The 16743-nt window shown below is 33.7% G+C and overlaps 3 protein-coding genes across 3 annotated transcripts in view; 1 reads left to right on the top strand and 2 right to left on the bottom strand.

Moving 5' to 3' along the window:
* Positions 1 to 2457: 2457 nt before the first annotated feature.
* LOC119838932 lies at positions 2458 to 6254 on the bottom strand. The gene is made up of 4 exons (XM_038365078.1): positions 5526 to 6254; positions 4041 to 4199; positions 3130 to 3278; positions 2458 to 2716 (listed from the first exon to the last, which is right to left on the bottom strand). The coding sequence occupies exons 1-4, from the start codon at positions 6199 to 6201 to the stop codon at positions 2468 to 2470; spliced, it is 1233 nt and encodes a 410-aa protein (XP_038221006.1). The 5' UTR covers positions 6202 to 6254; the 3' UTR covers positions 2458 to 2467.
* Positions 6255 to 6507: 253 nt separating this feature from the next.
* Positions 6508 to 13053, top strand: LOC119838903 (V-type proton ATPase subunit S1). Its single transcript, XM_038365047.1, has 3 exons — positions 6508 to 7464; positions 9738 to 9901; positions 11560 to 13053. The coding sequence occupies exons 1-3, from the start codon at positions 6639 to 6641 to the stop codon at positions 11782 to 11784; spliced, it is 1215 nt and encodes a 404-aa protein (XP_038220975.1). The 5' UTR covers positions 6508 to 6638; the 3' UTR covers positions 11785 to 13053.
* A 2664-nt stretch (positions 13054 to 15717) lies between these two features.
* Positions 15718 to 16743, bottom strand: part of LOC119838934 (phenoloxidase-activating factor 2-like) — a 10626-nt gene continuing 9600 nt past the window's right edge. Inside the window, exon 9 of the mRNA XM_038365079.1 lies at positions 15718 to 15913. Coding sequence (XP_038221007.1) covers positions 15749 to 15913 — 165 coding nt within the window. The 3' untranslated portion in view covers positions 15718 to 15748. The remainder of the gene's footprint in view (positions 15914 to 16743) is intronic.

Below are 16743 nucleotides of genomic sequence, written 5' to 3'. Positions count from 1 at the left end.
TCGTTCTTTTTATTTATTTTTGTTATATACCCGATTCTATCTTAGGAATTTATTAAGTAGATCAAAAATATTTAGAAGTTTTCAAAGGTAGCGAAGATTTTTTGTCAATTATTAATAGGTTTTTTTGTCAATTATCAATAAAAAGATTAGTCTGTTTGCATGGTTCGAACGGTGAAGGAAAACGTGAGGAAACTGGCATGTGACTTCTGCCAACCCTCACTTGGCCAGCGTGGTGGATTCTTGCCTCAACTCGCATAAGGAGGCCTGTGTGTTTTGCTTTTGTAGCCCAAAAACCAACTACACAGCTTCTGGATATGTAAGCAGAATCATGATTTACAAAAAATTAGATTGCTTTGGAAGACCACTACCTTCTGCAATGGTTCACTCTATGGTTGACGCATTAACTCATACAAACGTTCATTCATACATTTACGTTAAAACGCCAGTACAGCTGAACAAGGTGCATTTAATATTTGAGAACTGAGTATGTACCCTGAACCTAGTAGTACGAGATCGGCCGCGTGATTTATACGTTCATATGTTTGATTAATAATATATAATTTTTATCAATATTTATAACTAAACCAATGCCGATCCGCAAAGGTCCATCCAAATTTGGCCGCAATTAATTTCAATTAAAATGTAATTAATTATTTATTTTTGAACTATTACGTTCACTTGTAATTGTTAAAAGATATATTTCATTAGAAAGATATTTACCTGAGATACCGAAAAAGTTCAAGGTGCCATCTCTCACTTGGCCGCAACCTAATGTCAGCCAGGTGTAAACAGGTATACTTCTGTGAAATATATACGTTCATAATGTATTATCATGTGATACATACCAAATCGAAGATTAATTTTTTCTCTACATGATGAGATATAGGTGCCTATGCAAAAATGCCCGCAAATAGTGATTGCCAGCGATTAAAGATAAATAAAAGCGAGAGAAACTTACGATAAACACCGTTTGTCAAATAAAGATAGAGCATGCCAGCTGCTTGTCATTTTTATGCTACTGCGCATGCGTCTATAGATAAGGTGCTCAACTAGTACCTCGGGTATTTGCTTGGAGTTTAAAATTCTCCAAAAATTGAGCAGTAAAAATAATATGTCATAATAATTAATCTATAACACTAGTGTTTTCACCAAAAATTGAGCAGTAAGCAGCAAATTAATATTGTTAAAAATTGTAAAAAAAAAATCGATTTATCGCCCCCGAAACCCCCTATATACTGAATTTCATGAAAATCAGAGCCGATTCGGAGATTCCAATTATATATATATATATATATATATACACAAATACAAGAATTGCTCGTTTAAAGATATAAGATTTAAAATGACGTTTCACAGTTAAAAGTTATTGGTTGAGTTAAATATATTTAAAATAATATTGAAAACACTAGTGTTATAGATTAATTATTATGACATATTATTTTTACTGCTCAATTTTTGGAGAATTTTAAACTCCAAGCAAATACCCGAGGTACTAGTTGAGCATCTTATCTATAGACGCACGCGCAGTAGCATGAAAATGACAAGCAGCTGGCATGCTCTATCTTTATTTGACAAACGGTGTTTATCGTAAGTTTCTCTCGCTTTTATTTATCTTTAATCGCTGGCAATCACTATTTGCGGGCATTTTTGCATAGGCACCTATATCTCATCATGTAGAGAAAAAATTAATCTTCGATTTGGTATGTATCACATGATAATACATTATGAACGTATATATTTCACAGAAGTATACCTGTTTACACCTGGCTGACATTAGGTTGCGGCCAAGTGAGAGATGGCACCTTGAACTTTTTCGGTATCTCAGGTAAATATCTTTCTAATGAAATATATCTTTAACAATTACAAGTGAACGTAATAGTTCAAAAATAAATAATTAATTACATTTTAATTGAAATTAATTGCGGCCAAATTTGGATGGGCACCTTTGCGGATCGGCATTGGTTTAGTTATAAATATTGATAAAAATTATATATTATTAATCAAACATATGAACGTATAAATCACGCGGCCGGATCTTAGACTATAGCTAGCTGTCAAAGAAATTATATGTAGTTCTAGATTCAAATTAATTCGAACTTCCGCTTTTCGCTGTCAAGTGATGCCGTGAGGACTAATGACAATTGTTAAGTTTATGCGATCTGGGTTGCCATTCGTTAAATAAATTTTCCAAGTCCGCATACCTACTATGTATTAAATCGACTTAATTATATTTTACAAAAAGATCGGATCAAATTGATGACTTAAGGGGAATACTTTGAAAAGAAACGAGGTAGATTCAAAACTAAAACTTTATTCATCAGTCGACGATTACATTAAAACTAAAGACACTCTTATAACAAGTTTAGTAAAAAAAGTTTATTCTCACTCTTAAATCGTTTAATCGTAATCGTTCGTAATAAAAAAACTTAAACATCACTATTTTCCCTAATTAAATAAATACACAAAATTAATGTGAGCCATCCGACACAATCACCAACTGCTTTCCTTGCGGGTCGTCATATCTATCATTCGCTGGACAATTATACAAACTGGTAATACCGTACGTCAATATTCCGAGACAGAAAAATGTTACCATCAACCCAGCTAGAATATGCGCATTAAAATATGGCCCGCAGTGTACCGCTGGGCCAAAGCAGTGTGTGTCGTTGCCTTCAGATCCGTTGCGTAGTATTAAATCTGTATGAAACGGCTGTATCTGTAAATAAAAAAAATGTGAGCCGTCACGAGACGCCTGGCAGATGTGAAACATCGACATTATTTTATAAAATTAATATGCAAAGAATAGACTGTGATTGGAACTAAATATGTCATAATGATAAAATAAAATATTACACCGTACACACTACTGCATATAGACTGTATATATTATTATCGCTATCATTTAGCCACGCCAGAAAATTTCACATCAAAAATAAAAACAAGGACTCTTTCGAATACGATATAAATTGTACAAAACAGATATCAGTGAAATATTATCGAGATAATTAAATTACCTATCAAACATATAACAATAGAAATCCTATTTCTTACCACCATCTACAAGAAATCGTCCACCAACCTACTACCACAGATAATATATAATACTATTACCTTTATTTCTTTCAATACCTGATATTGAGAAATGATCACAGAGCTACCATCCCTTGTGTTGACCAAAACGAGCGGTTCCCCGCATACATACGACCAGCGCCAGGGTGCACCTACGCCGAGTTTCGTGCGACCAACCTCTTCGCCGTATTCGAGGAGGGCTATGTTATCTGTGCAATTAAATCGTTGTTTGACATGTTGATTTTTTAAATCACAAAGAACAATAAATTTCGAACATCATGTTACATTATAATATATTATGTATACTAGCTGTGACCCGCGGTTGAAACCGCGTAAGTCCGTAACCCGTAGGAATATCGGTATAAAAAGTGCCTATGTGTTATTTCAGTTGTCCAGCTATCTACGAAGCAAAATAGTATTATTATTCACCAATAGATGTCAGAAAAAAAAACACGAATATGACATTTTCTAAAACAAATTCCTAGCTAGATCGATTTATCGCCCCCGAAACCCCCCATATACTAAATTTCATGAAAATCGTCGGAGCCGATTCCGAGATTCCAATTATATATACATATATATATATATATATATATATATATATATATATATATATATATATATATATATATATATATATATATATATATATATATATATATATATATATATATATATACAAGAATTGCTCGTTTAAAGGTGTAAGACTAAAATGTAATATAATATGCAAAAAATATTGTTCAATTCAACTCACCAAAAGAATTGAATTGAACAATATTTTTACATATTATATTCCTATTACATATTATATTCCATTTTAGTATACATATATTATAATGTAACATGATGTTTGAAAACATATACATTATACTCATCTTTTGAGAAGATTGAAACTGTTCGTTCGTACCTACAAAATTCTGTTAGATAACGTTCAAGAGATTCAATTACGTAATAACATAATATGAACATACCAACAATCCATCCTTCATCTTTAAAGGAAAACGAGAACTCTAATTCGAAATCGGTGTATGCCATTCTGGTGTTGAGATGGCGGCGGGTCCACGTTTCTTCAGCTACGAGTGGTATTTGACTGAACGTGGAGCGACGGGAACCCAATGTTGAATATACACCTTTAAGATAATTCAAATGTCATTATGGAGTGCTTTTAGCCAAACGATTATTTTAAACATGATATTTGTATTTTTGAACATTTATAATCAACTTAAACAATACACGACTAATATTAAAAGTTATTTTACCAGCTGAAAAGTACCTCGTTCTTTACACAGGCTTTAGTTCATCTATATAAGTATTTGTATTGTAACGTTTGTGTTATTCTGGTACGTAAGCTACATCGCTGTAAAATATCGTGAATATCCATTCAGTGGTTTTTGCGGGAGAGTCACAAATATTCTTTAAGATTTTCGCGTTTACAGTTACAGATGAATTAAAAGGTAGGACGAAAGGGCCATAACAGAGCCCTGCAGAGTCTGTAGATCTAGGATACGATATATGTACCAATTCCGCGAATTATTCATTTCGCTCTAATTAACTTATCATATAATTAAATTGTAATGCGCGGGAATTATGAAAAATTGAATTTTATACTCAAGGGGCTCAATATACAAGTAGATACAATACGCTTATGAATTCAAAGGTTGTAGGTACTACAACTTTGAAATAAGTCACTAGGAAAAGGAAATAAGCTTCGTTCAAACTGATGCGAATCCTACGTAGGACGTGGACTCGCTCGCGCCAATTGCGTCAGCTACTTCGTACGGGTGTGTTCACGCTGGCGCGTTTAATAGTGGAAGAGACGCAGACAAGTATGTAAGTTAATGATAAAATAATGTACTAATACAGTTATATATTGTCTGTGAATTGTTTACGAGTTTTGCTTAATTCTTTTCATATCCGGTCGCAACCCGGTCAACTTATTCAAAACAAAGAGCATATAAATTATTTACTGTATAGAAAATCCTTTTCTCATGAAGAATTCAATAAGAAGACACCGATAATAAATAGACTAATAATATATGTGTGCATTATTTATTATTATTCAACATTTATTAATATTATGCGATGTATTAAACTGTTACCTTTGTCTTTATTTTTTAGGTAAACCACCTAAGGCTTTAAAGAGTCGGAATTTTGGAAATGCCGCTGACGGCTGACGCTTAAATTATTCCAATATAAAATATTGAGTATTCAATTCAAAGACCTCTTCTCTTCTTTTCCTAATTAAATTTATGCTTATACTAACAAAACTTCAGTTTAGATACTAGAACACAAGTTTTCCAATGAAAAACCTTATAGAATAAAGACGTTTTGCCTCACTTTAGCAGGCTAAGCAAACGCAAATAAGCAAATCGCGTCGCGCATGCCGCCAGTATTCGAACTAGTTAAAGGAAGTATTCGAATTAGTTGAAGGAAAGATTACAATATTAAGCACATACCAATCAACCGAAATAATCCTCCTGTACTAGTTATAGTAACACCAGGCGCTCGTTTATCCACCGAGGGCTTCATGGACAGGAAATTAATTTTCTCCACAACAATCGGATTTGTTTTTCCAGTATAAAATGCTACAATTGGACCAGTAGCCATTCGCCTTATGACAAAATATACCTCGCGCATTATTAAATCGTGACGTCTCAGCGCCTCTGCTCGCGTTTCATTTGAGGAGTCCATGAAATAAATATAATAATGTTTGTAACGATCCTTGTGTATTTGAATTTTGCTACTCGTACTGCGCAAATAAAATACATTGTGCCTCTCATGTTGGAATACTTGTTTTAACATTTTGTATGGTTCTGCGACACTCGGAAAATATTTTACTTTGCCATCAATCAGACCTTGGCGTAAATTGAAAAACGGAGAACCGTGTGTATCCTTAATACTTATATCTTCGACACTAAACTTTTCTTCTATGAACATTAATACAATTCTGCCATTTTTTAGTGCTTCATGAATAATATCGAAGAAAACGATAGAGTCTACTTTGTAAAAGGGATTTGGGTCGACGATTACGTGTGGCAGAACTGATTCAAAATCCATGATGAATACCGGCACAGAATCCATAGCGAAGCCGCAATTTAATAGTCTTAAACCTATAATAAGACCAAGCCACATTTTGTAAAATCATTTATTTTACTACTTTATTTTTATTGCGATTTGACAGTACGAGTTTTCTTCTGTTCTTTTTCTGCGTCAACGAAGAAAAGAATAAAAAAAAAATATATAAAAACTGTTTATTTAAAGTTAAGTTCTTTGTTGAATTTGCTTTAATTTATGAAAATTAGGTACCTATATAAGTTGAAAAATTACGAAAATTAAGCCTGTTTCTGTTACAATGGTGCATGGTGGCCTTTATTTCGAGGTAAAATTTCAATATAAAATATTTTTTGATATTGTAACACAGGAGTCAAAGACAAGCGTCAAATCAATCATATGATCACTTTTCACATGACCCATGGTCACTCGTCATCGCCCATTTTTCGTCTTTTTATGACAGTTTTGGGCTAAAACATTACTTTTAGTCCGTTACGTCCACATATTAGTCAGTAAAAATGGCGTTTAGCCGTTTAGTGTTATCTTTTTTAGTGTTAAGTGTCGCATCTAGCTTTGCATCGGTGAGTGTGCCTGTATTCCTGTGGGGGGATCTCGCCAAACCCTCGATAAAATCAAACCCTCTATCAGAGGTTTCCGAACTCGAATTCGAAGATGTGCTGAAAAGCCAATTGAACAACGACCCGTTTACGGTTGTTTTCATAGACGAGACCCTTTCCGTCGAGGATCTATCTCGCAAAAATTCCGAAGGCGAAACACCGTTTCCCTATTTGCATGCTAACATCGGTGATGCCGTCTACTTACCGTCCGTTAAGAATGCCTTGGATGTCCTCAACAAGTTCTCCGACTCCAACAAAGCTGATCATGTGACGTTGACCGAGAACGGCTTGTCCGCCGAAATCGAGAAGGATAGCGGGAAATTCCTCTTTATAACCCTCAAGGACGCTCGCGAAGGTGAATCTAGAGCTGATATGTTGCGCCGCCACAATGATTTCATGGAGGAAATGTTCACAAAACTGCAAAAGAATTACGACAACGTTGTGTCGGTGTACACAGGCCGTTTTCCTTCATGGACTGTCCCTGAAGCACACTCCCGTGTGCGCCGTCAAGCTGCCCCAGCTACCTACCAAAACCCCGAGCTGAACGGCCTACGTTTCTACACCAAGAACATCATCATCACCTCCAAATCTGGTGTTACCCATTTACACGGCATCACCGCCAGCAACTCTGTCATTGATGCTATGGCTATGAACACAACCTTGGATTTCGGAGGCAATCAATCTATTGTTTTGTATTTCACACAGAAGCAAGGATACTGGTTTATGGGTATGTTTCATTTCATTTGTATTAACTGATATAAGCAAAGTCGATTGTGGAATAAGTTTTTTCAACTTGATAAATTCTTACTTGCTGTTTTTCAAAACAATAAATAAAAGAAGTTTATACTATTTGCAACTCTAATGGAGTAGTACACATATTTAAAAAAGATGTTATAAAAATACAAAAGAACACAACTTTCAATTAAACACATAATAACAATATACTAGTGGACATACATGGTTGAAGTTTGACTAAAGCCTTAATGAAGATGTGTGTGTAAGTGATAAATGCTTAGTAGGAAGCATTCTTTTATACATATAGACATGTATTTTTTGCAAAAAGTATTTGCATTTTGCATTCCTGTACGTAATTGATAAGTGTTTCTAATGTCACATTTATCAGTATGGGCTATTTTTGGGAAAATATAGTGTTATACTTAACATTTAGATTTATTAGATGCTAGCTGCGCCCCGCGGTTTCACCTGCGTAAGTTCTTATGCCGTAGGAACATTGGGATTAAAAGTTGCCTATGTGTTATTCCAGTTGTCCAGCTGTCTACGTACCAAATTCCATTGCAATCAGTTCAGTAGTTTTTGCGTGCAAAAAACACACACATCATTACAAAATTTCACATTTATGATATTAGTAGGATACTATGTATTTTATTTTAAAATAAAAAATAAAGAAATTTTATTAATATATCAATGTATACTTAGGTTTTATTGATTCTAGCCTACAGTCAGTACTAGTCTAGTATGTATGTATATCTAAACTCCGATAACAGTGTGCTGCCAGAATAATGATTACTGGTCTGCTGTTTGAACAAGAAATTATTGTTTTTAATTGACAGCCCTAAAAGAAAGGTTGATCTCAATTGGATTGTTGTGACTCTATGTTTGATATGCAATTGTTGCCATTTGCTCCAATTATGGAATTTGGAGTGATACCACCACCTGATTGTTAAAAAGAATTTTTACCCCTTCAATGAATCATAAGTCTTGTCACTGTCTACTATGTAGTGGGTCTGATTTGAATTTCTGTGAATAGATAAAGTATTTATATCGTTATACAGATAAACAGTCTTTCTATTATTATCAGAGTTTAAATAATTCTAATAAGTTATATTTTTAACACATATGCCCTGAAAAAGTTAATATTGTCTGTGTCAATTTATAATGCCACCAACAAACACATAAATTTGAAAATTTTTGAGCACTTTATTTACTGGAGAATTTAATGACATAAATGTGATTTGATTTCTAATATAAAATAAAATTTTTATGATTTGAAAAAGGGATTCAGATTTAATTGAATTTTTTTCTCTTTTATAGCATTAATTACAATTAAAAAAAAAATGTTATAACTGAAAATTAATCTTATTAAACATTAATATAGTAATTTAATGTTGTTTGAAGTTATTTTTAGGTGCGCTTCATTAGTTTCTAAGACAATAAAAAAACTTTTCATGTCAAGTGGACACTACCACTCAGGTGAAGTTATAAGCACCAATTAGCTTACCACTGAGATTTCAACTCTCTGGCTCCCGAGCTTGTCATGTACTTTTCGTTTTTCTTGGCATTCAGTGTAAGATAGAAAACATTGTGAAACACAAACATGGTTAGTCTTAAAAGTTAGCGGTGACTTTTTCAATTACTGTTACTTTTTGGTGTATATAGCCTACAATTTGTCAATTATTTCGTTTTTTGCATAAGAACTAGCTGCATCAGCAAGCATTGTTCTTCTAGAACACTAGTGTCACTCGGCTTATGAAATTTAATCAGTTTACGAATAAAATACAGACTATAATGGTAAGGCTATTTCCTAGTACTAGTATGACTACTAACACTGACATGCTAACAATCATAATGTATATATTATTAATTGACGTGAAACATAGCTAGGTAAATTATAAAAAAAATATGATGATTTTTAGTTTCTTTTAGTACTCTCAGTACGACATCAACATGAACACTCATTCCATCAATAACATACAAAATCACATAAAACTGGCACTGTATTTTGTAATACTAAAAGCTCCAACAGGATATAAAGATTCTTAAAAGTATCCTATCATCCAAGTTAGCTCATGCCCTGTTTGTATACAAAGTTTCATGAAAATCCGTTTAGTAGTTTCAGTGTGATTGACAAACAAACATCCAAACAAACAATCTTTCACATTTATAATATTAGTGTGATATAAGGTGAAGTGAACACTGTAATATCCTATTAACATTTCGAATTTTAATTTAACATTAAAGGCCTTGTTCCCTCAATTTCAGACTCGATTACATACAGCCAGAGTCAACCGACCTTCACAGAGGAGCTGGCGGGACAGTCTGAAGTGTATGCGCTGATGGGATTCTCATACCGTTGCGGACAGAACGCCACCTTTAACAGCGGCAATGATACCAATCAAATGTCACTCACCTTCCAAGATTTGAAGGTAGGTAGAGATAAATAGGTATTTTGATTCCCTCACTTTTTAGTGTGCGGATGGTATTAAGGCACTAACAGGTATAGTTTTGAAAGTTAATTGGAGGTTTTATTAGAAAATCTAGCTGCGCCTCGCGGTTTCACCCGCGTAATTCTGCATCCCGTAGGAGTATCGGGATAAAAAGTCGCCTATATGTTATTCCAGTTGTCAAGCTGACTATGTACCAAATTTCATTGCAATCGGTTTTGTAGTTTTTGCGTGAAAGAGCAACAAACACACATCCTTACAAATTTTCGCATTTATAATATTAGTAGGATAGTAGGAAGTAGGATAGCGTAAAAGTACGGTACAAAGAGTAGTATATTATGTAGTATAATGCTCTTGATGTCGTAGTTAAACTCCAATATCTAGAAAATTTTGTAGTTATCACAATTCAATATTATATGTTACTAAGCTGCGCCCCGCGGTTTCACCCGCGTAAGTCCGTATCCCATAGGAATATCGGATAAAAAGTTGCCTGGGCTCTCCATATAAAGAAAAAACGAGATGAAATAAATTATAAATTTCGTAACCTATCCTGGCTTATGAGTAGAAACTCAGTCCTATCCGTCGATAATAAGCTCCTAATTTACAACACTGTTTTAAAGCCCATCTGGACCTATGGTGTTCCTCTATGGGGAACCGCCAGCAATAGCAACATAATGTGCATTCAACGTATCCAGAATCACATCCTGCGTACCATCACAAATGCCCCCTGGTTTTCCAAAAATGTGGAGATTCATAAATATTTAAATGTTCCGACTGTACAAGAGGAAATAGAGAAATATAAAAAGAAATACGCTGATCGCCTGTCGTGTCACCCCAATCCCCTTGCTCACGAACTCATAAACCCTTCCTGTACGGCAAAGAGGCTGAAAAGGAAGGATGTATTGTAAGAGGCAGACGAGGCACTGGTCTCGTCGCGTACTAAATTTGAAATCCTAATCACCTCATCTGCTTATAGTCTTGCGACTGATTGCAGGTCTTGAAAAAAAAAAAAAAAAAAAAAAAAATGTTATTCCAGTTGTCCAGCTATCTACGTACCAAATTTCATTGCATTCGGTTAGGTAGTTTTTGCATGAAAGAGCAACAAACATACACAGATCCTTACAAACTTTCGCATTTATAATATTAGTACGAAGTAGGAAGTAGGATAGTAGGATAGTGTAAAGGCACAGTACAAAGAGTAGCATATTATGTAGTATGATGCTCATGATCTTGTAGTTAAACTCCAATATCTAGAAAATTTTGTAGTTATCACAACTCAATATTATATGTTATGTTAAATGTAGTAATGATGAAAATACAGGTCTTTGAATATGAGATGATGGTTCTCGCAGCACAAGTAGTAATTACATATCAATCATACAAGTAGGTATATAAGATACCTACAAAATGATACCTACAAAAATAAGAACATTGTATAGTGCCTTAGAGATGTTTTTTTTTTTTGTTTATAATTTTCTGTATTCCTCTGTGTGGTATGGTTGAATTTATTTTTTTCTTATTCCTAAATTGTATTTAAAATTTGACGTTCTCCAACCAAATTTTGTAACATGTTATTTAAAACATAACAAAATTAAACGCACGAAATTTCCTAAGATTTAACATGTAACTATTAATTTCAGGTACAACCATTCTTCAAGGACACAAACTCGAGCGACACACCGCCATTCGGTGATTCCTTCAACTGTGTCGGCTTCTTCTCCGTTCCCATCTGGTCTGGTCTCTTTGTAGTGTTCATCCTTCTCGCCATCACCTTCTACGGCATCATGATGATGATGGACATCAGAACGATGGACCGCTTCGACGACCCCAAGGGCAAAACAATCACCATCAACGCAGCCGAATAGATCGGTTAGAACTCTTTTGTACCATTTACATTTAATTCCTGGCCAAAAATTACGTTTAAAAAGTTATTTTGACAGTTTCGTTTTGACACGTCATTTTGAAATTTTTGTGTTGTGAAAATTGGCGCGAAGTTTTAAACGTGATGGTACAAAAGGGAATTTTAACAATAATAAGAAGTTACAAATTTAGCTCAAGTGAAATAGTATTAGTCTAATACTTACAGATTGTTGAAAGCATTTTTATAATGTCAGTTCTCGTTAAGAAATATTGATGGGCCAAAACAGTAAATATTCCTTACCATTTTTTTTAAGTCTTATTACACTTTTCTATGGGTTTATTTTTATTGTTTTGAAGTGAACGGACAGGAGAATCATATTTTTTTTAACTGTTTTGGTGCTGACCATGGAGTATAGAAGAGACTGGTGTTCCCAGATTAAAAATTGAATTAAAAAGTTACTAATAAAAACCGAAAACGTGCCTATCTTCAAACATTTATTCTATTGTATATTTGTGATAGAGTAGCTTAGGTATATAATAGTTGAAGCGTATTAAATTATATATGAATTCACATAGAAATGATTAGAGCGCTTAGGCCTAAAGTACCCGAATATTTTCAAGGACAACGATTTCAATAATTCCGAGCTTTCGTATTCGCATAGTCGTATAATCGATTTTATTTAACGTCGAGAAATGTGTGCCCTCCATGCTAGTGCCAATTTCATTCCATATATTTCGTCTAAAACTATGTATTATGTATAAGAATTGTAATTAAGTGACCTTCACAATAATAAAGTAACCTATAATTCTAAATTGTAACAGATGGATGGTATTTATTGATTGTTGATAAATAATTTATTGTAAAGATGGATTACGTGTGCCAGGGTTCGAACAAATTCAGGCTACATATATGAAACAACTAACGTCAAAAGGGACATGACGCGGGAAATTCAAAACATGGCTACCGTAATGTCATCTGTCAAAACTTAGTTATAAGCGAAAATATTACAGAAATCAAGCGATTAACTAATGTTTTATTGATTTATTTTCTTGTAAATATAATTTCCGATGTTTATTTTACAGCGTTTCTATATTGTTTTGTTGTTTTGAACAAGTATTAAATCGTGAGACCAATTTGTTTTTTTTTATTTTCATTTTTCTTTCCGACTCGCGTGTTCCTATGTAAAGGACTAGGATTTTATATACATATTCTAGTATTCTTAGACTGTATTGAAGAAATGTTATATTCGGTGAAAATAAAGCTTAATTATATTTAGAAGCATTGGTTTTCTGTTATAGTTGTTATTACAAATTTAGTCTAAATCCCAAAAAGTAAAAAGAGGTTTTTTAGAGGACGCAATTTTATTTTTTTGATGTGTAGGGGGGGTCAGTGTAAAGCTAAAACCAAGTTTGTGGGGTCGCCACCCTTGTCCCACGGCTGCCATCTTGAAAATAGGGGTGGAAACGGTTTTTATGATATATCTCTTAAACTATATATTTGATAAAAAAAAATTATAGTATTTTCTTGTGTTTGGTTTTATGCAAGTATTATACATTTAGAAATTAAAAACTTTTTAACGGATTTAAAACGCGATATATTCGACTTATTAGACTTTTTAAGCGTGCTTTTTCTATTATTCCATCATGAGTGATTGTTTTATTTGTAAAAAACCTTTAGGTGAAAATAAAATAAGAACTGTGAAGGCAAAAGGTGTAAAATCTTTATTAGACCGAGCGGTCGAATTTCTGAAGATTTTCGCTTATAACTTTTTTATTTATAGTTCTACGACAAAAAGTTACTGGACCAAAGTTGTAGAGAATTTAATTTGCAATAAAAATGTTAACAATTTTTTTTTATCAAATAAATAGTTTAAGAGATATATCATTAAAACCGTTTCAACCCCTATTTTCACGATGGCGGCCATGGGACAAGGGTGGCGACCCCACAAACTTGGTTTTAGCTTTACACTGACCCCCTCTACACATCAAAAAAATAAAATTGCGTCCTCTAAAAAACGCAAGGTTAGGCCTAAAAAATGTAACATTTCAATGGACTAAGTCGTAGGGTTGCTACAAATCCGTTACCCGATTCTAAAAAGTAAAGGATTGATGAATAAAAAGCTAAATTCTCTGAAGATGAGGAAAAGGATACGGGCCTTTAGTAACAATAAGAAAACTTTTGCGTTTATATTAGTAGGATACAATATGATTTCAATACCTTGTACTATATATTGAATTATTAATACATACCTAGCGATTAAATTTTGTTAATACAGAATGTCATTTATGGAACATTAACAACAAAAACATTAATTAAACTACAGACATTAAATTAAATCATCTTATCTTATGTATTGTAAATTATTGGGTATACACAATTTTCGCAATTAAAAATATCAAAAGTAAAATATTAAAAATTTCCAAATAACGAGTTACGAGACAAATATAGACTTGAATACCTTAGATAGTGTCGATAAAATAGCGATAGGTCTATAATTGCTAACAATGCTTCGGTCACCCTTTTTATGTACTGACACAATCCTAGAAATCTTGAACTCTCGGGAAATATACCTTGTTTGAGTGACTCATTAATAATATTGGCAAGAGGAGATGCTATGGATAGGGCTATACGTTTAAGAAAGATAGGAAGGATAAGATCTGGCAGGATGAGACCAGCATATTCGTTAACATCAAGTTGTTTTATATTGACAAAAACCACTTTTTTTCTAAAATAGTCATTACAACGTAATGTATAATGTACATTAGATTCGATACGTAACAGTAGACTGGGGCGGTGGTTGAGGTATTGTTTGAACAATACATCAATCGACAAAGAAACAGTACAAAAAGATATAATGCCCTGCCCTAATATAAAGCCCTGACAGGGCTAAGTCCAGCATTTTACCATTGTGATTCAGTATATTATTAATTTGATCAAGATTATTTGTGATATTCGATTGGAACCATTGGTTTACGATTCATAGAAATATTGGCACATTTTATATTATCAAAATAAAATCTCCAAGAATTATTACATTTTCCACCTCCTTGATATTACTGGCATTTAAAAGAAATTTATAGAGAGCTGTGCGAGTGGTAGGAGGTGGGAGGTAAATAGCATGGACAGAATCATTTTAAACAACATCGTTTTTAAATAATTACGTTTACCCAAAGATCCTCACATTCGGTTTCATATTTCAATAATGTTGAATGAAATTGATTGTTAACATATATATATTTATAAAAATCCAGTGTCATGATGTATGTTCCCAATGAACCAACTCAACCGATTTTGATGAAATTTGGCATTTTATGTGTAATTTGGTAAAACCATGGTTAAGATATAGGATAGTTTTTATTTCGATTTTATTTTTAATTATCCCAATAATGTATAATCTTAATATTTTGAATTATTACTCGGCCACAGCAACGCGTGTCCGGGTATGCTAGTGTTAATTATATATTTTTTTACATATCTTCAAGGTCTTTTGTATAGTAATATAAAAAGGTATGGTTTCTGTATATATCTATTCACTATTTAAGACGGTCTCATAAACTAGTAACTACCTAGATCGTTTAAAAAAATTCTCACATTATTCTTTTGATATTTATTTGTGTTTTAATATTCTGTTGAATGAATAATTGTCAGTTTATATAAAGATGTCGCTTTTCATAACTTGTCAAAACTTGTTTAGCTATCAAAACAAAATGTCGAATCACTCAGAAACGTCGTCGTACGGATTACGCCTTGGTGAAAGTATGTCATTTATTCTACATTCCGCCCAACTACCCTCGCTTTATTAATGGTCCCTGTGACTGGCTGCGATTTTTTATCAACTCACACTACATCAATGAAGCAGTTGTGTAGAATTTAAGTACATTCTTATTTCGATCAAACTAATAGTCAACCCAAAGTTAAGATAAATAAAACAAAATCATATTTTATAAAATTAATTTATTAAATCACAATTAGTTCAATGAATACGACGCAGTATCATATCCATTCTGTACCATATTTCTATCTATCCAGTCTCTGAACACAGCTACATTCACATAAACCCCGGGTGTGCCATCCTTTCCACAACCGATACCCCACGAGACCATACCGGTTTCTAAATACCGGTTTTCTTGATTCTGTAACGAAAATTGATTGTCACTACATGGTATAGAACAAGGTCTGTCTGTCTTTTGATTGGGGTTTTACAGTAAGACAGACAGACAAAATACGACAAGTGGAATTAGGAAATAGCCGCGTTTTTGTATGCTACAGCCGGTGATTCGCCTGATGGTAAGCGATTACTACCGCCCATGAAGATTTACAGATAAATCGCTGCAAATGCGTTGACTTATTTTTACGGTAAAGGATAAGGAAAGCTAATATATTTATGGTTGATTATGAAACGAATATTTTTTTTTATTTTTTTTTTTTATGTCATAGCTGGTCGTTCGCCTGATAGTAAGCGATCACCACCGCCCATGAACATTCGCAAAGGTAGTGCCTCTTACCAATGTGCTGCCCGCTTTTATGGAGTAAGGGAAAAGGAAAGGATTAAAGACTGGAAAGAAGGAATGGACTGGGATGGGTGAGGAAAAGGAAACGGGCCTCCGGCTCCCCCACTCACCGTACGAAACACAGTGGCATGCCACTATTTCACGCCGGTTTTCTGTGGGGGTGTGGTACTTCCCCGGTGCGAGCTGGCCCAATTCGTGCCAAAGCGTGCTCGACTGCCACAATAAAGTTAATATTACAAATATTACCAATTAGTTTGGTCGATGATTATATATTAATACACCACGAGGCAATACCAGTTTCTATAAACCGGTATTCCTTTATATGTCACAAAAATATCGTACAATCTCAAAATAGCGCATAAAAAAACCAGTTCATTGAACAAAGAAAATTGAATATTGAATTATTTAGAAGTTTCAAGTGTGAAATGATTTCTAGAGATCTATAGTGCCCC

The sequence above is a fragment of the Zerene cesonia genome, unplaced genomic scaffold (assembly GCF_012273895.1).
Source record: "Zerene cesonia ecotype Mississippi unplaced genomic scaffold, Zerene_cesonia_1.1 Zces_u006, whole genome shotgun sequence".
Taxonomy (NCBI): Eukaryota; Metazoa; Arthropoda; class Insecta; order Lepidoptera; family Pieridae; genus Zerene; species Zerene cesonia.
This window is presented reverse-complemented; position numbering and strand designations above follow the sequence as displayed.